The 22025-nt window shown below is 39.8% G+C and overlaps 1 protein-coding gene and 1 non-coding gene across 2 annotated transcripts; both read left to right on the forward strand.

Moving 5' to 3' along the window:
- The first annotated feature begins 11577 nt into the window (after positions 1-11577).
- Positions 11578-20056, forward strand: ddx54 (DEAD (Asp-Glu-Ala-Asp) box polypeptide 54). Its single transcript, XM_075455996.1, has 20 exons — positions 11578-11850; positions 12796-12922; positions 13012-13082; positions 13175-13363; positions 13496-13545; positions 13640-13681; positions 13781-13876; positions 13966-14087; positions 14272-14333; positions 14687-14818; positions 14900-15110; positions 15209-15340; positions 15470-15691; positions 15800-15873; positions 15984-16193; positions 18375-18523; positions 18633-18746; positions 18837-18944; positions 19079-19167; positions 19454-20056. Exons 1-20 carry the CDS (start codon positions 11731-11733, stop codon positions 19747-19749), a joined length of 2616 nt encoding a protein of 871 aa, XP_075312111.1. The 5' UTR covers positions 11578-11730; the 3' UTR covers positions 19750-20056.
- Positions 11985-12056, forward strand: trnac-gca (transfer RNA cysteine (anticodon GCA)). Its single transcript has one exon. It is a non-coding gene; the product is annotated as a tRNA-Cys (tRNA).
- Positions 20057-22025: the final 1969 nt, after the last annotated feature.

Genomic DNA, 22025 nt, shown 5'->3' on the forward strand with positions numbered 1-22025 from the left:
TCTGTTAAATAGCCCACCAAAAGCTCCGATGGAGCTTTCAGGAGCAAACTAATCCTTGGCAAATGCTCTTATAAAAATCACTTTAGAAATCTGGTGGAATCAATGTAAAGCCTTGCAGGGACACATGAGCACATGCCAGTCTGTAGGGGATGCGTCATATTCCCCTGTTGGTGATAGTAAAAAATCTCATAAATACCGCAGTATTTCATTAGAACAAGATAATGGTTGTGGAAATAAAAAACAATGAAATTGTCATTGACATTTGGCTACAAAGAGTGATTTATAAATGCACTGTTCTGTGCTGTTACACACGGCCCTCATGAAACATTGAAAAGCTGCCTGCTATGAGCATTTGTCAACATAATGAGGCTACATTAGGGAGACAGTCAGGTCCAATGAATGGTACAGTGTAATTTATTATGAGCCTACGCCAGTTCCTCTCCCAGGATGCATTAAAAATGTTGATTAACTCTGTCGAAGCTGTTGTGACCTAAATCTAGTTTTACTCATTATTAGTGTGCAGAGTACATGCAAAACTTCTCCAAAAGGTTTAAATCGCAGTACTATTTGTACACTTTTATGACACACTTAGAGTTAAATAGGAAAAAACAAAGCGTGAGAGATATTTGTTTTCATCAGTATTAAAGCAGGCTCATATTGTAGTTTTAACTCATATCTCAGAAACAAAGAAAATGCAGGAGGATTTCTTTATTCAAGAATTTTAAATAGTTAGGTAATACATGGCGTGCTTTTATGGTTTTAAGCTTTGTGCTGTTCTCTAATATTTGTCTGGCAAAGTTTTTATGGTTCTTTGATATCACAGATGCTTGATTATGTGAATTTTCAGAAATATAATAATTTTCCTCAGATACAACACTGTTTGAGACTTCAATCGTTTATTTACGTGTTAATGCAATCATCTGTATCATTGACTGCCTCATTTACTGACTTTCATGAATGTTGCTGTATCATTAAACAACCTATCATTAACCAGCAGGAGCTGACTTTACCCTGGTGTCTGGAGCTGGATTACAGCTTATCTGACTCAGATGAAATACTGGGGTTCAAATAAAGCAGAGCAGCATCTCAGCACACATAACCAACCCATTTTCTTTCTGTTTGGATCCTATTGAGATGATGGTTACGGCCAAGCAGAGTCAGGTCAATCATTAGTGCTCTATAGGGAAATTTAGTTTGCCCCTTATATGGATATTACATATTGTTGTGAGACATGGATTTGAACTCCCTGGTCAATTACAGCCAGCACAAATGCACATTCCTTGGAATCCGCTTTTAAGATATGGCTGTTCATTGTGTGCTCTCTTTTGCTTTTGGACTACATTACTCACCGTTTTGTTTTCTACACTTCCACTTGTGTGCTACTTTATCATTTTGCATATGTCCAAAGTTGATGTTTACAGTTGCTGTTTTATATATATATATATATATATATATATATATATATATATATATATATATATATATATATATATATATATATATATATATATATTATCTTAAAAACTTTACATCATGTCATCGATCTCTTGTGAAAAGGAGACTGTAAGGGAAAATCACTGTCTGTGATATCATTAGTGCTCAGTTTCGTTGTACACACACACACACACACACACATCCACACACGCAGCTTATTCATATGTCTCTGAGCACTGCAACAAGCAACATACATTTCAAAATACATCCCTCTCACCTTGTGCCAAGCAGAGCGCCCAAACCAAGATAAATCCAAATCCGTACACAAACCAGTTATGCAAAGTCATGGATGCAGCACAGGAGTGGTGGTCAGTGGTCTGTGCTGGAAGAGGCAGAGATTTCCTCTGCTTACATCTAATATTCCACCACACCAGACAGAGAGAATTCTTTTAGCAGAGATCCTTCTTTTCAAATCCTAAGCAGCCCGACTGTCTCTCTCCACCTCTGCCTCAGCGAAGCCCGCACACAGTTTGAGTGAACCGATAGCGAGACTCCAGTGAGAGAGAGAGCCAAACAGGCAGTCAGTCAGCTCAGCAGCCAGTCAGGCAAAGAGACAAGGGGAGGAAGGTGCTTGAGTGAAGGAACTAAATAAGTGAATGTCCTCCTCAGTGGTCTCCTCACGTCCTGAGAGGGACAAGCTTTTGGAAGTAGCTGTTTGACTGTGAAAAGGAGAAAAAAATCCTCCACTCTCTCTTGTCACCCTCTGAAGAAGAGAGAAATGAAGAACCACCTTTTGTCATCACAGAGATGAAACCAAACAATAAAGCTCTGAGTGTGGCTCTTTTCCAGCTGGGGCAAACACATCAATCAGGATTAAATCCTAATTGATAATCCATTGCTTCTAATAATAGCCCAATCACAATGCGTTAAAATCCCAGGCGCTAAACGGGACGGCACACCAGCGGTTTAGGTTTGGGCGCATCTGTCTGTCTGTCTCTGAGTGGAACCAATGCCAACGGACTCTCACACACAGACACTCACACTTTCCGAATAGGACAGGTTATCTCTGCTTGGTGTATCACTACACTCTCTCACAGGGGAGAAAATTCTATCTAATCAAGAATTAAAGACTAAATCCTTTCTTAGAGACTGTAATGCCAGAGGATAAGGCTGGCTTTGTGGTAAGCCCTCATTCCATCCCCAACCAAAGCAACATATGGTCTGGCCTGATAGATGGCAGCCAATGATGACTATCACTCCTATTAAGACATATTTACAGAGGCAAGTGCAGTTTTTTTTATGTTACAATGGAATGTAGAAAAACTCATATTTCATAAGAGCTCATTTACAAAACAGACAATGGCTAATCATGTAACAGTACATCTACTTGTCACGTTTCTGCACACACACATGTGCCTGTTGGTATTTAGGAGGGTGCAGATGTGGGTTTGTTGACTCTCAACTTTGGCTTTCATGTATGTTTGTGTGACTGTGAGAGAAAGAGAAACAGAGCAAAGAAAATAAATGCTAGCAGTGTGTACTATCTGTGTGAGGCATATGGGTCATTTCACTCCAGCTCATTTAAGTTCAGCTATGGATTTTCCAGAGAAAATGAATGGGGAAAAGTTCCTGCTAAGTTCATGTACAGAAGATGATGAAAGTGAAAAAAAATAGCTCTTTTCTTTTGATACTTCAAAAAAAGACAACAGTCATAGAATTTATGTGCAAATAACGAATCCCCCGTTTTCTAAAACATCTCCAATAATAGCCTACTTCTCAATTTCTTCCAACCAAATGTTGGTCCTTTCTAGTATTAGGGCAGCTCTACCTATAAGTTGTTTTGTTATACTTAAAAAAAAAAGCACACAGAAGTTGCTTTACATAAACAATTCATTTTGCAAACTATTTGTTGTTTTATGCTTCCATCTTGACTAATACTCCAAGGAAAAATAGATCTTCTTCACATGTTAATGGGAACGTCCTGTCACCATAAAAGGCAAATAAAGATGAGCAACTTGATATAACTATGGGAAAATGTCCCTATTCAGTCGAGATAAGTAAAGACAAATGGAGGTACATTATTGCTACATCTATTAGCATTTTCTGATGGCAATCTTTCATTTCTCCCTTAAGTTCTCTAGTTCTATGGAATGAAAGCTGAAAAATATTGATTTTTTTTGTTGGCTGCCGTCATATTTGTACTTGATAAAGTTGCCAGTGAGTGTGGGTACAAAACAGGTGGAAAATCCTTGATGTCGAGATAGTAACAATACATACCTATTAGATCAAATCTTTCTACCCAAGAATACAGCGGCAGAAAATATGAACATTTTCCAATTTCACAGAAAAATGAAGTTCAGTGGAGTAATACAGCTCAGTTTCAAAGCAGTCCCACACCAGCATGTGTACAAGTTGTGTTGCTCCACAGCACAAAACATACGGTTGCAGTGTTCACCATTAAGACTCTTTCTGAGCAACAAAAGGATTATACACCACTGTCTGCCTTTCAAAAATTATAAGACGACCACACTGCACAAATGTGATATTGCACATACTGTATATGTTCAATGAATGGTTGGAAGGAGGCAGGAGGAAGTGGACGGTGCTGTTCCACCTCAGAGGGACCACTTTGAGTCCTTTTAGACCCAATATTTTTCACCAGCTTTTCACCTTTTTTTCTTTGCTATCAATTAAAGCATGCAGATAGGGTTAGGCAAAGAAAAAAAAGTGGGATGAGGCGATTGATAAAAAAAAATGCATGGCACTTGAATTCTAAAAAGCATGTGGTTATGGACTGTATCATGTCACCTGGATGCTACCTTGAACAAAACAGTGGCCAATAAAACAACACCTCACCATTTCTGCAGCTTTATTGTTACAGTGCCACATCTTGCACACAACTACGGGCAACTGTATCATTCAGCTGTCATCTTGTGAGATGGGGCTGTCAGTTTTCATACATCTACAAAGAAAGAACACACTTCACCAAAACATAAGAGTATTCAAGTAATCTAGAATAAATCACCAAGATACTATTAAAACTGATGTTTCAATCAGAGAAGTTATATTTATTAGAATCTATGAAAGTCTTTTTTACACGCAAGACTAAACAACACAATGGAACAATATAAGAAAAGTGTCTGCAAGAAATGAAAAAGCTATTCACCACTGAAACGGGATTATTCATGATTCACACAGGAAATGGTTGACTGTTAATGATTTTGTTTCAAGTAAAAATGAACAACAACTGTTCAGTTACAAATTACGTGAACATTTTTGTTTCAGAATTACTCTGTCCATTAGGTTTTTTTCATTCAAAGGGCTAAACTGTAAACACGGGTAAGGAAAAAAAAAGGTTTTGGAATGAAGATTTAGGATGTTGCAAGGTCCGATTAACTTAACAGAAAATATTGAATTAATGTCGACAGTGCTGTGAGCCTCGTTGGCATGGAATGTTCCATAATAAGGTCATAATGAAAATTAAGAATAAATAATAAAAACAAAATAAGGTTTGAAAAAAATTGTTTGAAGCTAGAATTAGAAAAACCTCCTTTGGGTGTGTGTCTTTGAACTCCAGCCTTGAAGTAACTGAGTTCATGCATTTTTTAAAAATGTTCAGTATTATTCGGCTAATTCTAAAAATGACACCACATTATGCACGCTTGTTCTCAAAGCACACGCATACGCGCAACTCACTGTTCCAGGATATCCAGTTGCTGTGAACAGGGGTAATGAATCTGTAATGTGAAATTTTCTTTTCGCATTAACACAGCTGAACTGAATGCTGTGAAGCATGAAAGAGCAGCCTTTGTAAAAGTCCCAGTGCTGATGTGCACATATAATTTTTGTCCCAACTATTTTTTCTCTCTCCATCTTACAGTCCTTATTCATTTATATTCCGCTGAGCTGCTTGAGCCTTTGAGTGATAAAACCATGAAAAAGGGGGAAGGATGAAGGATGAACTTGGCGGGTGAGAGAAGGTCCAGCAGCACCACAATGATGAAAGTGAGTTCCCCAAGCTGCTTCTGACTTATCTTACAATACACAATGGCTGCCTTAAATACCCTTGAAGTCCCTGCCGGTGGCTAGTTTAGAGTGACAGTGACAAAAATAGGGAGGACTACATGGCTTTAAATTCTTGATGAAATTGCAATTAAGACACCAGAAGAAAAACTGAGCTCGAGGCTGTGCAAGCAATGACCAAAACGGAAAAAAAAACAAGGATGTTAAGAGGATACACATTAAAAGTTAATTCTGCTCTGTGAGCTTTATTTCGGGCATCTGTCATTGTGTATAAACCTCCCCTAAAATTATACAAAAAAATTAAGCTGAAAATGGCCATTACGTCTTATCTGCTAAACAGCTGGGTCTCTGCAGTGTTAATAAGCAATAATCCGTCAGTGTTAGACCATGTTACTCCACAATGAGAAAATATATTCTAGTGGCTGTGTCTAAAATTGACATTAAGAACTCTTATAGGTGAAATTTTTTATGCCTCCACAGTTTGGCTGTTGTGTTGGGGGTCTCTTTTGCTGGCCTCTGGGGACAGTTTTTGTACATTTGTCACAGATCCCATGATTATTGACCTATTACTGACACTAGCTGTGAGATTAACTACCAGGGTCTTGAAGGGAAACTGCCTTTTAGCAACCAGATTATGAAGTAATTGAAAGTTTGACCAAATGTATGTGCCTCTGCAGTTTTACACCAAAGGGAGTGCAAAGCCGGATACTACTTATACAGCAAATGACATTTCTGAGCAAAGGGCTTATGGATCAGTTGTAGAAATGTAAGCACTTCTGAATTTTGCTTTATTGCACTGTAAAATGCAAGTCAAATAATAAACGATTTTCTATAGGAATTAGGAATCTTTGCTTATTTATCACATTATTTCTCAAAATATATCAATGCCACTTGTGCCCGTGTTTTTAAAACACAATATAATGTAATTTATTGCTTTGCATTATATAAGAAGGAACACACATACTTCAACAGATGCATCATGATGTATAATTTCCTCTAATTATTTTCTGTTGGAATTGCAGTCCAGCCCTAATGAGAATTTCCATTCCTGATGCTACGAGGTCTAGCATGCTGTTTGAATCCAGTGTCCAGAGAAACTATTGAGATTGCATAAGTCCTCTCAAGCATGCAGTCACTGCTTCATGCAGCGTCTTAATAGCCCATGGCATCTTAGAGTGGCACAGTCCAATCAGTGAACACATTTTGTGCGTGGCTGCTCTGCCTCTTTGCCCAGGGGTAAAAGCCATGGTGCTCACTCCATCTGCTGCTGTCACCAGGGGTGGCACTATCACATTAACAAAGCAATGCCAGCCCACTGAGCCAAAGGTCTTTCGGTCTCCTTTGCCCCTCTCTGCCCTAAAACTTAAATTTGCTCACCAGGTTAGCCCGCAGCACATTCGCTGCTGATTCAGAGGCTTGAATGGTATATCGAAGCCACAAAAATGTCCTTTTTCACAGATTTATTCTCGGTAATTCTCCAACTCCACAAGAGTGATATAATCTTTTCACAAGATTCAGCTCTAAAAACCTGTTTTTCCTTTACAACCTTTTAAAATAGTCTGGGAAGCTGTTATCAGATTTCAGAGATTATGTTTGCCTCTTGGATGTACAGCAGTCTGGCTTGGTAAATCAAAGAAGTGTTTGAAGGCTTGCTGGAGGGACTTGTCTGCCTGAGATGTTGCAGTACATCAGTCGTAATGCTAATTGGATGTTTGTACTATTTTTTAAAAGCCCCCCCTTAACCTAGAGCCGGCTTTTTGAAGCAAATATGATATTTGAATCAACACAGACAGGATGGAAGAATATTTAACCGCTACCCCATTTAAAAGCTTATCTTCAGAAACCATCAACTCTATAATCTCTTAATTTAAGTATTCTCCTAAATCTTCAAAGTTTAGACACAACATCTGCTACACTCACACTTTATAAAAATCCAACCTGAGATATATTGACATCTGTCCCCCTAATGACTTTCATTCAGTGTCCATTTACCCACTGAGTGCTGGCGGAACTGTGTGTTTGTGTACAAACTAAAACCATGTAATACAGCTTACACTGCAGAGTTTTTAATCTTCAGATTTTCCAGTGCATACCCCCTACATTCCTGATTTTGCCGTTTTCAGTCTACATCCACACAAATCTAAAAGTCAACACAAATCAGTACTAAAGTTTCTAATAAGATCTTGTTGTTTTAAAACTAAAGCACTTGACATATCCAATCTGACTGTCAAAGATGCCAAATTATGCTTTTTGGGGGGGTTTGTTTTTCCCTTTCTTTCCATAGTTTATTTAGTTATTTTTGTGCTAAAGGTCTAACAACCATATTTTAACAGTCCATGTTAAGGGACTCTTTAAAAAAGAAGCAGTTATCTTGCAGTGTTACATTATCCTTCTATTCCCCGGTGGTGCACTGTTAATAAAAGATGATCATTCACATTATAATTGCATTTAACTAATAACTATGCATTGTTTTGCATGCAGCTGAGATGGTCGTAGCCACCAGATGTAAAAGGTGAAGCCAATAAGGAATAGCCTTTAAAGTGTAGAAGCTCTGTGGGCGTCATACAGGAGCAGCTGACTTGAACTCCAAAACAAACTGAACCGAAACCTGAAAGTGAAAATTACCTTAAAGCCCAACATCTTGTCATGTTATTCTCTGTAAGAAAAAAAAACATATATGGACTTATCAGCCCATTCGAGCCATTGCCTTGAAACTGTGATTGGTATTATACTTCCATCTAATCATATCCTCTTCAAAACAGGTAAAAAAAAACAACAATAAATGAACAAACCAAAACAAAGCATTTTTACTTTCTACTGTTTTCATTCACCTTTTGTTAGTCACATCTTCTAAATGCCTGGCTAAATCATGTAACTAATATGGTTTGGCCATGAGTTGCCAGCTGACTGAGCTTTTTGGGAAGATGCATGAGCTAGAATGTAACGTTTTGGACAGGCTGTGAATATGGTTCTGCAATGACCATTAGGAAAAAAAACAAAAACAAACAAAGTAGTTTTTAACATTAAACCATGTATCAGCAGTTAATATTTGTCTTCTTGTTTTGTTCATTTAGCTTTCCCTGTGACTCCAGCGAGCACCAAACACATCAGTGAAAACATTAAAAGCCTCACCTCATATATAATTAAAGAATTTTTTTAAAGAAATGTCTTGATTGGCTCATGTGGAAACAAAGCAGTGGAGTCACTGCCAGTAGCTGTGGAGGTTGACTTGAAAGCACATTCATGCCACCACCTGGATTTTTGTTGCACCCTCTTGAGACCACCACGACCTTCCCGTTGCTCGTGGCTTTATATCTTCATTCTCTCAGGCTTTATCTTAAAAATCTATAAGGTAGATGCTATGGGTGACTGGCTGCACTTATTGCCTGTGAGTAAACCCTGCAGCTCTTTTAGTTTACTCAACAGATTTAGTTCCTGCTTACAGCTGCCAGGCTGTATGAGAGAACACTGGTGCCATTAGCTCCAGGCTGTTGCCATGGTGTTGCCTTATTTATTGTACATCAGCTCACTGACTTCAAAGAGTGCAGTACACATTTTGGCTGCCATATTAGTGACACTCTTATCATCCAAAGGACACATTTCCACTAAGTGTTTAAAAGATCAATCTGTAGCTGTTTTGAACAAAAGCAAAATGTGTTCCAACCCAAAACCGCTCTGCAATGCAGAATGTATACACTGGATTAAAGGAAATAAGTGTACTCTCATGGGTGACTGTATTCCCCTCAGGTAGATGGAGGGCTGGGGCCTTTTTTTCAGTATTGGGCTGTGGTCTTCTTGAACAGCAGCATTCATTTTGTTAAATCATATAGGACATTAAAGACTTTTGAATTAAATAATGTGCAAAATTGTAGATTATAGGAGACTCAAGATCAATTATATGGCTAATGTATTTATTTAGGACTATTTCCAACAAAATCAGACAGACAAAATAAGCAACAAACTCTCTTATTTTTGCTATTTTATTGTATATTTGATCCACTTACAGACTGATTTAGTAAAATGCAGTCCAAAGTCCAAAATAAGCTTTGATACAGGATGAGTTTGAATACAGGGAGACCTCAAACTCAATCGCACTATTTTGACAAATGACTTGCAGTAGTTAAGTGCATGTGTAGTTCATGTGGCATTGGGAGAGAGAATCCTAAAATCAGCACAGTACAAATGCCGAAACCTGGAGATTCTGTCACAAACCTTTGTGCAGTGAAGTAACGTCAGTTTTTTAAATAAATTTTTTGAGAAATCATGTGAATTTTTCTGGATTCCAGTGGCATAAATGTGACAGTTGTCGCACTCATGGTTAGGCTTTGCCTGCCAAAATGTCCCATGTATTCACCTCATGAAACGTTATGCAACAGATAGAAGTGTATTATTCCTTGGAGCTATGAGTTTTGACTCATAAATAGTCATCATGCAGTTGGCATTTTAAAGCAATGTATTTTTTTTTACATTTGAACATGTTTTTAGACTAATATCTGAGACAAGTTTAAATAGATAACCATTTTCTTCCCTGAGAACAGGAAACTGCCGCCTGTAGTTGTGAAATAGAATTCAAGTTAGCCCTTTTGGGACACTGTGCACTACTTACTTGACAATGACATATGATGACTGCATTGTGAATGAGACAGGAAACTGGATTTATCAAGAAAATATTCAAAAATGTTTCATTTATTCAAATCATTATAACAATACTTCAACACCTCAAATGTTTGCTGTTAACCTGAATTGTTCCTCTGTACATCATTTTTCAAAACTGTGTGTTTGGGCACATTGAATTTAAAGAGAACAAAAAAGAAGAGGACAAAAATGTGAAAACATTAAAATGACATCATGCTCATGAAATATCCACAAGGATGTGAACAACACTTACAGTGAAAGGAGATTCAGTAATGAGGTATCTTTGCCAGCTTTCAAAGCTAAAGAAAGTGCTGCTCGTGTTGTCTCTCTCTTAAACAACTGTGCACAAGAAGTCTTCAGAGGTGCCTTGTTAATAAAAAGTTGTATCGATTATATCAGGAAATTAAGAAAAAAACCTTGATCAATTTACAGATAGATGGCTCACCATTGTCTGACTACTGATGGTAATAATATTATACCTAATTATCGGATTTTAAGAACTCAGCACCAGAGTGTCAAATCTGGAGTTTTTTTTTTAAGTGTTCATCAAAGCTCACAGGTTTCAAACTAAATAATAACATTTTGATATGTACTGATATAGATATTTCAAATCATGTTATTGAACAACCAAGTACAAGCATTAAGGATGTACATTGAACCTTTTAAATCTGTGCCAGCATTATGACATGAAAAGAGGAAAAATGTCCCTCAAGTTAAAAGAACAGCAAATTATAATGACATGACGATTTGTTTTACAAGCACATGGAATCCAGCCTACTGAGCCATGCTGAAAATTAAAAATGGTCAATGGTTGCATCTCAAGAAAGTACAATGTGTACACGGAAAGGGATTTACTCCCCAGCTGTTGTTTTGCCAGCTGCACATCCTTGTATCTTGTTGCAACAGTCAGCAAGAGATTAGATTGCCTCATTTGGTACAATATAAATATGGGCTAATTAATCAAAACAAAAATGATAATGATTATAATAACAATAACAATAATAACAATAACAACAATATTGATAATAATAACAATGCTAATCAACAGTTGTAGTAATGTTGGGTATGGGAGGACATTATTAAATGATGTTTGTTTGTGCTTTGAAATACTACTAACATAATTCAGAAGTCATCAAATACAACCGTAAGATTTGTGCAGTTTACTGACCATGTTTTTGGTTGAAGAAGGAATTATGAAGAAAAAAATTGAGTAGTTTGGAGTGCAGGGTCTGCAGAGTTAAATGGGAAAAAAACATCTTATGGTGACAGTAAGGAGAAGGACGCAACAAAACACGGAGCAAAAACAGATCATACATGTGTTTCCTCCCTATAAATACATATTACCTAGAAGTAACGCAGTACAATAAGTAATTCGCAGCAATAAATCGAATAGAAGTGCAAAATGCCGTTATAAGAGCCACATTCTCCGCAGCAGTAGGTGGCAGGGTTGAGCTGCAAGCAACAAACCAAACGGAAGAAGAAGACGACAAAAAAGGAAAAATACTACACGTGTTTCCAATATGTCTGCCGACCTGGATGTTGTGTTTTGAGATGATATGAACTCTTTGGTGCCGTTTTAGTTTTAATCTGTTCAATAAGGTTTTCAACTGAAGGTTGGAAATAGATAAAAGCGACAGGATGGGTCAGAAAAAGAAGAAACTGACGAAGAGAAAGAGACCCACAGCCAACAGGGACCAGGAGCCTGACTCTGACAACGGAGACTTTGAACTGGCTGCTGAAATTAAGGACGATGATTCTGTAAGGAATATAAATGTAGATAAACAATATGTCTGTGTATGGTAGCGTTTAAAAAAACAAAAAACAATTTCCAAAGTTTATATAACGTGAACTCTTCAGGGTGAAATTCGCGAGTAGCCCATGTGCTTACAGGTGGGGGTATAGCTCAGTGGTAGAGCATTTGACTGCAGATCAAGAGGTCCCCGGTTCAAATCCGGATGCCCCCTAAGGATATTACTTTATATCTATTACAGAAATTAACAGTCTAAGTTATTGTATGCAAATTCTCCACTCGACTTTTCAACTAATTTTTAATAGTAGCATCTTATTCGGAGCCTATTCCAGCTGTCATCAGTCGAGAGGCTGGGTACACCCTGGACAGGTCGCCCGTCCATTAAATTAATGTGATTTTCTTAAAGCAATCTCACTACAATGTGGTCCAGCAGACAACCACCTAAAAAACACTGACCTCGGAAATAAACATGGTAATGGAGTTCGGTGGTTGCAACATATCACCCTGAGCTTTTTAAGGACAGATATGGAGACAGAGCTGTTTTTGAACTGCATTTCACTATAGTTGAGAAATTGGGGACATGCTGTGACAAAGCGACACATTTCTCCTGTGTTGGCCCCTTCACTTTGTCTCCTTGTAAAATGTAGAGTAGAATTCGAAATGCTCTCAATGACTTAGCTCCATCTTACCGTAAAGATCTTATTGTTGAATGTAGTCCCAAATGCAATTTCAACCTGCATTAGCTTTTTCCAGTTGTAAATAATAAACTCGACTATGTGGATATTTAACTGCAGGGTGTTACAGTGTGAATGTGTTTTGTTGTGCATCTCTGTTGACCTGCACCTCTTGCTCAGTGTCAGCTCGGATGGCAAGAGATGAAGTACATGCTTTACAGATGAAAACTGCATTCAGAGTAGATTCAGTTGAAGTGTTTCACACTGTTTACTTTACAGCCAGGGAGGAAGCTGCCGCGGTTCCCAGCGGCGTCAGACTGCTTGTCAGATGTGGAACCTGACACAAGGGAGCTGGTCAGAGCCCAAAACAAGAAAAAGAAGAAGTCCGGAGGGTTTCAGTCCATGGGTAAGTGTGCAGAAGGGAACTTGGGGTCAGGTCAGATCACCTGTTTATCTACTGGCAGCATAGATTAACTCCATTATGTGTCATTTCAGGTCTTAGTTACCCTGTCTACAAAGGTGTCATGAAGAAGGGTTACAAAGTTCCTACACCCATTCAAAGAAAGGTAAGTTAGTGTCACTTTTTGATTCTGTAGTCAGACTTGAGTGACTTCCGTAACCTTTGATGTTGAATTCTGTTCTTCACCACTTTCAACAGACTGTACCCTTGATTCTGGACGGAAAGGATGTGGTAGCAATGGCTAGGACGGGCAGTGGTAAGACGGCTGCCTTCCTGGTACCCATGTTTGAAAAGCTAAAGGCCCCTCAAGCCCAAACAGGAGCCAGAGCCCTCATCCTGACCCCCACCAGAGAGTTGGCCCTACAGACCATGAAGTTCACAAGAGAGGTTAGTCAACTACACTCGCAGGTGTTTGCTTAGGTTTTGTCATTACATGGATGAAATCACAACACATTGTAATTATTCTTCAACTCTGCTCCCGATTTACTTATTTTTTTTCTTCTGTTTGGGATGTCTTAGTTGGGAAAATTCACCGGCCTCAAGACGGCTTTGATCCTCGGTGGAGACAGGTGCGTGTTGCCTCTATTTTCTTATACTGTTAGGTTCATATTCCTGTTTGCTTTTAACCACCGAGTGATGGTCAGAGTCTCTGCTGTTTTCCAGAATGGAGGACCAGTTTGCCGCTCTTCATGAAAACCCTGACATGTAAGTGTTTTGCCTTGGTGTTAACTGACAAAGTGCCGATTCCTGCCATCGATGCACTCCATTGTGTGGAAACCTTAATCTTTGCCGCCCTTTTCTCAGAATCATCGGCACCCCCGGTCGTCTCATGCATGTCATTACAGAAATGAATCTGAAGATGCACAGTATGGAGTACGTGGTCTTTGATGAGGCTGACAGGTAACAAATCCAGCTGCCCAGTCTTAGGTGTAATATTGTAACTTCACTTTTTCACGTGTGTGAGCTTATTTGCAACTTGCTCCCCTCAGGTTGTTCGAAATGGGTTTTGCTGAGCAGCTTCAGGAGATCATTCAGAGGCTTCCAGATACCAGACAGACTCTGCTATTCTCTGCCACGCTTCCCAAAATGTTGGTGGAATTTGCAAGAGCGGGTGAGATCGGCAGTCTTTAAACATGAGAAGATCTTTTTTTTTTTTTGTATTAATTCTGAAGAACACTTAATCAGTCCCAGTCCAAGGCATTCAAAAGAATCATCCTAATGATCTCACTTCAACAGTAATATCAGTGCTTGAAGTCCAAGCTAACTAAAAAAAAAAAAAAAAAAATGTCTTCCAGGGCTGACGGAACCTGTGCTGATTCGCTTGGATGTGGATTCTAAGATCAGTGACCAGATTAAGGTAAGAAGAGGATTTTACTCGTCAATCACATCAAAGTCTGCAGCCGTTGCTTCAGATTCTGGAGCACTCCTTTCACAGAAAGGTGGAAATATGCTTATTTCATTATTTTTTTTATTTTTCTATATTCAAAATGCACTCGATATGGACACTGCCGTGACCATAACACGATGAGGTCACTTAAAGCGATGCTTTCATGTGCTCTATCCTCTTAGTGCAACATCTGAGAGGATTATCTGAAATGTTTGCAAATTCTTAACCCAGAAACGACTGCGCCTGGAGCTTATAGCGAAATCCTGACCGCGTATGTGTTCGACTTTCTCCATGTGTTTTATTTTCCCCCTGTCCTCCATCAGCTGTCGTTCTGCCACCTGCGGGTGGATGACAAGCCAGCGCTGCTGCTGCACCTCCTGAGGAATGTCACGAAGCCTCAGGAGCAGACGGTGGTCTTTGTTGCCACCAAACACCACGTAGAGTACCTCAAAGAGGTGAGGTGACGACGCCACAATAACGGTGTGTGTATTAAACAAGAGCTTTGGTGGGAAATGTACTTTTGTTTTGATCTCCAGCTGCTAACCTTAGAAGGCATAGAGTGCGCCTACATCTACAGCGCCCTCGATCAGACCGCCAGGAAGATCAACATAGGGAAGTTTGTGCATCGGAAAGCCATGGTGCTTATTGTGACAGATGTTGCAGCTCGTGGTATAGACATCCCCCTGCTGGACAATGTCATCAACTACAACTTCCCCTCCAAGGCGAAGCTCTTCTTGCACAGAGTTGGTTAGTTGTTTTTGCACTGAACCAGAATCCTTATCTGCTCTAAATTTAGAAAATGATGACAAAAATTTTTTTTTTCTTCATCTATCTTTTCCCATCAGGCCGTGTGGGGCGTGCGGGTCGCAGCGGGGCCACATACAGTATGGTTTGTCCAGATGAGATGCCTTTTGTCTATGATCTCCACCTCTTCCTTGGAAGGCCTGTTCAGTTTGCCACACCTGAGCACACTCAAGGTTCAATTTTACGAATGCTATCCAGGTCTTGCACTGACGCTTGCTCTGATGGCTCTACCTATCTAAAGCTTCTTGTGTAGTTATTTCATTGCTCTATCCGTTGCACTCACTGCTGTCCCTTTCCTCCAGATTCAGACGGCGTGTTTGGTAGAGTTCCTCAGACCATCTTGGATGATGAAGGCTCTCACCTGGTCACGGCTCATGAAAACTCCCTGGACCTGCAAAATCTTTACCGTATCTCCGAGAACGCCTACAAGCAGTACCTCAAATCCAGACCACACCCCTCCCCAGAGTCATTCAGACGGGTCAAAAACTCAGACTTGTCCAGCATGGCTGTTCATCCTTTGTTTGGTCAGTTTGACGAAGGACTACCAATAACAGGAAAAAAATGTAGCATTGATGATGATGCACAAATGGCGGCTCCTGATTCATGACAACATTGGATTGATTTTATTTCAGGCTCTGGTTTGGAGAAAATGGAACTGGAGCGCCTTCATATAGTTGATGCCATCAAGGGCTACAAATCCAAATCAGTAAGTAAGATGCAGATATTTCACTGAAATGTTATTCCCCGAAAACCTGCGATGAAACCGGGAATAAATTATTATTATTTTTTTTTAAATCTTCTTTTCTTTCGATGTAGACTATCTTTGAAATCAACTCTAGCAGTAAGACATCAGCCAGTGAAGTTATGCGGACCAAACGCTCCAAGGATACACGGTTGGTGGACAAATTCACCAGGCACAGAGAGGACCTGGCTGCCGAAAGCAGGCTGCATCAGCCTGTGAGCGCCGCCACCACTGCAGACAGTGACTTCTCAAACAGCACGGCCAAGGAGGAGGATGATCTTAAGGTAATAAAAACGGATGCCTCTGATAAGACTCCATCCTATGGGTACAGAGAAGTGTCTTATGAGCCCTTCTGAGATCTGCATGCGGTGCATAGATGATACAGCCCTGAAACTAAAACCCTTGATCAAATTTTTATTTCTATTTTTTTTCTTCAGGTAGAAGAAAAGTAATTTCAATTAAATCAATGTTTTAAAAAGAAGAGCATATACAGGTGTATGAGTCGCTACAAATGCTCTGAAACATTTATGGCATCGGAGTGTTTTTTTTTTTTTTTTTTTTTTTTTTTTGCCAGTACACCCAAATGCACGTCACCACAAAGATTTATCATTACATACGGTTCCACTGCTTACCTGCAGTGTTCTACTTGGAGCCAAGCAGGAGTTGTCTGATGTTCATGAGTGAAAACGGCATATTTTCTGGTGATGCCGTTCTGTTGTGGAAACGGCAGCATTAGCTAAAAACAATCGTACGTGAACAGAGCTCATCGCTGCATCGACATAATGCAGGTTAACGTGCAGTGAAAATAGTCTGTAGAAAATGCATATAAAGGCAAAATCTGATTTTAAGAAAGAGACGAGAAGTGAAAAACTCCTTTGGTCTGACAAATCAAAACTTTTTTTCTTTTTTTTTTTTTTAAATCCTTCATGCTCTGACCTCCAGCCTCAAGAGAGGAGGAACCCTCAGGCTGTGAAGAAGTTTCATAACAAGCAATCCCTGATGGTTTTGGATTTCATTTGTATTTTTTAAGGTTTCGGAGGTTTCTTCAGATGTCTTAATCAGGAAAGGTCTTACTTATTTAAGCAAGACCGTTTCAAATCCCACTCTGCATTAGTGACAATATGATGGTTAGACTTGTCAGACATTGGAAGCGTTCGGTATATTATAGGCCAAAAAATATCATAAAGGAAGCCCCAAACCGTTAAGCAGCTGAAAACCAGGCATGAAAACCATTTTGCTTTAAAAATACTGTAGTTGGTCTTTTCAGTTCTCAAATTCTTACAGACTCTTGTTTAAAGAGGAGATGATGTAACATATTGGTAAACAATCTTCTGGTTGCTAACGGAGCTTGTTTGCTTTAATATTTCATAGCAAGTTTGTACAGTGGAAACTGCTTATAGTGGTCACGGATATAGTAATCAACCGCTTATATAGATCAAAAGGCTTGGGACAGAATCATTTCAATACAAATGCTGTTTAAATAATTCGCTTATAGTAATCAAGAAATCTGCTTATAATGTTCATTTTTGGCCATTTTATGAATGTAAACATGTGCAAAAATAATTTTAAAACTACGTGTAGCTATTTTATTTTTTACTCCCTTGTTTCCTTTCTGGACGTCTGCTTCTGCCTCGCTAGCTAACGTAACGAGTTGACACCGGGCAGCAAGCGCGCGAATCATGGCTGGAAAAAGGAAGTCATTTTCTCTGAATGAAAAACGTAGTCTCCTCGAGGCGTATGACAAATTACCAAAAAGGAGCCAACGAGATGCTGCGGCGAAGCTTGGCATTCCTCAGGCTACCTTGTGTAGTCTAATTAAGCAAAGAGAGACAGTCATGAATGCTAATGACGGAGAAAGAAAACGACGGCGCCCAGTACTGTGAAAATAAAGTTTGAAACAAATACCTAATCACAGCAGACTTGTAAAAAAAATAAAATAATGCACCGGCGGCACAGCAGAGAATAAGTTACGTACTGTATTTGAGTTAGCCTACAGTATGTCTGTGCACTGCGCAGTAGGCTACTGTAATTAAACTTGCATGATAATCAAATTCAGTAAATGCTGAAGCTATCCGTTTCATTTCATTTTTCTCATTGAAAAACGATACAAATGGCATTTGGATGATATTCTGCATAAAAAAACAAGTGAAATACTGTACCTGTAATACAAATTCGGTTTTAGTAATCAACCGCTTATAGTGTTCAAATTGGCTCTGGACCAACGTGATCACTATAAGCGGTTTCCACTGTATTTTTGGTTCTTCATGCACCATGATTTTTTTTTTTAATTCAAATTTATTATTTAAAAAAAAACAAAACTTTTTTTTTTAACACATTTGGTGTTAAGTGTACATTTAAACAAGTATATAATTACTGCTGGATACCATTTACTCCCAAACATTTTTAATATCATACACTAAACTTTTTGTCAGGTTTTGATATTTAATTCCCAACATTTCCACCAGGGGGTGTTCTCAGAGGTGGTTGGTGGTAAGAGAAGAGGTCCGCAAGAAGATGGGGAAGAGCGTCCAAAGAGCAAGAAAATCAAGCAAACGGGCAAAGATGAGGCGTATTACATCCCTTACAGACCCAAAGACTTCGATTCTGAGAGAGGGTGAGGCGTGAAACATCATGATTTGATTTTTTAAATTTTTTTTTTGATTGAGTACAAGACAAAAGGCAGTGTGTTTTAACCCACGATGTCATGTTCTGTGTGCCATCAGGTTAAGCCTCAGTGGAGAGGGCACTCATTTCGAACAGCAGGCGTCCTCTGCTGTCCTCGACCTCATGGGAGATGAGGGTGACAAGCTGAACCAGCATAAAAATATAATGAAATGGTGAGAATTTAAATTTGCTCTCCCCGTCTTAGAGCTTGCCTTATCGTGTCTCCGATTTTGCTATTATAACTTGGTGACTTTTTAACATAGGGACCGTAAGAGGAAGCGCTTTGTGCGAGAACCGGGAAAGGACGGCCATAAGAAGATCAGAACAGATGGCGGCCAGGTCATCTTTAACAAGAAGAACAGGAAGAACTTGTATCCTTTCAACAACAACCCTCTTTGTGAGCTTGGGACCATCACTGCTGTTGTCAATGCTTTTTTTTCCCTCTCTGACTCTTTCAGTGATTAACAGTGTTGTTGAGATGTTGTATGACTTAACAACTTGTCAGTTATGAGGAGTGGAAGAAGAAGTACAAAATTGATGATGGGTCTGGATCAGATGGGGAGGCAGAAAGAGGAGGAAGGAAGCCAGTCGGAGGTAGGGCAGTGCATTGAAGTCTCGCATAGTTGTTCTATAATAATCAGTTTCCGGTTAGTTATTTATTGTTAAAGTAATTGAATAAAGCTCACTGATTAATTGGGCTCTGTACGCCACCGCAATAGATTTTAAATAAATAAAAAAGCAATTAAATTGCAGACTTTGAGCTTTCATTCAAGGGGTTTAACTAAACCAATTGTAACCATGTGTACACACACACTATTTTCAGGAGCTTAAATGTGATTGGACAAAGTGACGGCATAAATATCTTTCATGTACCTCCCAGGTCGTGGTCGTGGTGGTGGTCGTGGCCGTGGCCACCGAGGCCCAAGCTCCAGATCTTCTGCTCCAACGGTGACACCTGGTGGTCGCAGAATACGCTCGGAGCTGAAAACGAACACGCAGATACTGAAGGAGCGCAAGGCGAGGGGGAAGCAGCAGTTCCTGCAGGGCGGAGGGATGAAGGGAATCCGTGCCAGGAATAAACAGGGGCACGGAGAGGTGAAGAAGTCAGGCTTTGGGCGGGGTGGGCGGGGTGGCCAGGGGAGGGGCGGCCAGGGGAGGGGCAAGATGAGGAGATGAAGAGGCTGTGAGCAGGACACGGACGTTGCAGGGGGCTGATTGCACCGCAAGGAGCTGGTTGATGACTACCAGTAATGTTCATATTAAGGTTTTCTCGGTGGCCTGTATGATTGTGGGTTAAAGGAGGATAAGAATTGTAAGGAAGCATTTCTGGACTGAAGAACTGCCCGTCACCTTTTGCTCTCACTGGCTTTTGAGCTTCAGAAGAATGATACAGTAATCTGGGTTATTGTTTCTATTAAGTTTAAACAATGTTTTCACAATTGAAATATTATTATTAACTGATAGCCAAATACAGATGTGAATAAGGCCATATCCTGTGTCTTGTCTTCATTTACAGTTAGTATAATATTTATATGGGGCTGCACGGTGGTGTGGATGTTGGCACTATCTCCTCACAGCAAGGAGTTGGAATCCCTGCTGTGTGGAGTTTGCATGTTCTCCCTGTGCATGCTTGGGTTCTCTCTTGGTACGCCAGCTTCCTTCCTCTGTTCAAAAACATGCATGTTGGGTTCACTTATGATTCTAAATTGTCCATGGGAGTGCATAAGCGCGTGCATGATTGTTTATCTCATTTGTCTGTGTTGGCCCTGTGACGGACTGGTGACCAGTTCAGGGTGTGTACCCTTCCTCTCGCCCAGTTTTAGCTTGGATAGGCTCCAGCCATCCCACGACACTGAGCTGGATTAAGCGGGTTTAGAAAATAGATAGACAGATAGATGACATAGATTATTTTTTTTTATATGGGAAGTGTGCTTAAAATCCTCATGGCACGCAGAATCTTGATACATATGTGCAGGACAGTATGTTGACTAAGATATCAGTTAATCCTCAAGCAGAGATACCACAGTGTGCTTTTACTTAATATCCTTCTGTGAGCCCCCCTGTTGTCTGTCTGATGGCCCAACTCCTGGTCCTGGCACTCTCTAGTGCTACAGGAGCTCTCCAGTCATCAGGAACAGCAGCTTTATCTTTGTTTAGTTTCCCAGGACTGACACAGCATCCACTTGAGATATGACAAAGAGCCTGAGCATCAGAATACAGCTGCTCACGTAACGGTGGGATATAAATGTTGGATGGTGTGTGTGTGTGTGTGTGTAGAGTTTGGCAGGTCTAGAATTTACTCAAAAAAAAAAAAAAAGCACAACTTTTTTTTTTTACATAATCAGTGAACCAGTTGAAAAATATGTACAAATCTGTTTGCATTAGCGCTGGTAATTGTTTTACCAGTAACTCATTCCATTTCCCCACCACTTGTCTCCTTGTTTTGATCCTCTAATGAGGCTGATTAGTTGATTCTTGTTCTAACAACAAAGGTTTTACACCATCCAGCGATGTGATGTCAATTACTTTAAATGGTAAAAGGAAAACAAATGCTTGAATAAACAATAAAATAAGTTGAAATTAACTGCACATACCAAAAACCTTAATGTTTATAGATTAAGAACCATGTAGCTGTTGATTTTCCTACATTCCATTTTTCTATGAAAAAAGACCCCACAGGGGCGGTCGGTGGCGTAGTGGGTAAAGCAGCCGCCCCATGTACAGAGGCTACAGTCCTCGCTGCAGCGGGCCCCGATTCAAGTCCTGCACCGGATGGTCCTTTGCTGCATGTCTTCCCCCTCTCTCTGCCCCTTGCTTCCTGTCTCTCCAACTGTCCTATCATTAAAGGCATAAAAAGCCCAAAAAAATATTTAAAAAAAAGACCCTACGCACAAATTTGACAATACATGAACTGCTTTGATATAATTTCACGGTTTGGAAAAATGTAAACAGTCATGTTAAACACATGATGTGTGAATGGGCTAAATGAGTGGTTAGATTTTTTTTTCCTATAGTTATCTTTTTAATCTTAATCTGTTATCAGGCCAATTATCTGTTTGCAGATGCATGTGTGCTATGTGTGTTTCGTTCTTTCCCGAGGAGCCGTGGCTGCAGTCTGGCTCCCCTCTCCTCAGTTCTGTGTGTGCTCTCTCTGATAATAAGATTGCTGCCCTTTCTCAGGCTATCGCTTGTATGGCCGAAGGCCACTTGAGGAATGACAGAGCCAACATGACAGACATTAGCTGCTCCGGCCTCAGCACTTCCCTTCTTCTATGGAGAAAACTGCTGACAACTCATTAAAGGTGGGATCTCCTCGATAGGGTGGTTCTCTCATTAGTTTTTTTTAAATGAGGCGATATTGGGTCAAATTCTGATTAGGTGGTTTTATTGTCAAATTGTAATTACAGTGCTGCGGCTTTGTTTTTGGAAACTCGTGAAGATGTTTGGAACAA

The sequence above is a fragment of the Odontesthes bonariensis genome, chromosome 22 (genome assembly GCF_027942865.1).
Source record: "Odontesthes bonariensis isolate fOdoBon6 chromosome 22, fOdoBon6.hap1, whole genome shotgun sequence".
Taxonomy (NCBI): domain Eukaryota; kingdom Metazoa; phylum Chordata; class Actinopteri; order Atheriniformes; family Atherinopsidae; genus Odontesthes; species Odontesthes bonariensis.

Bases quoted from the DNA above. Each gene is read 5' to 3' on its own strand.
- ddx54 (XM_075455996.1), top strand. From the start codon at position 11,731: ATGGGTCAGAAAAAGAAGAAACTGACGAAGAGAAAGAGACCCACAGCC. The intron at 14,334-14,686 runs GTAAGAAGAGGA...GTCCTCCATCAG, and splicing joins AGATCAGTGACCAGATTAAG to CTGTCGTTCTGCCACCTGCG. The intron at 18,524-18,632 runs GTGAGGCGTGAA...GTGTGCCATCAG, and splicing joins GACTTCGATTCTGAGAGAGG to GTTAAGCCTCAGTGGAGAGG.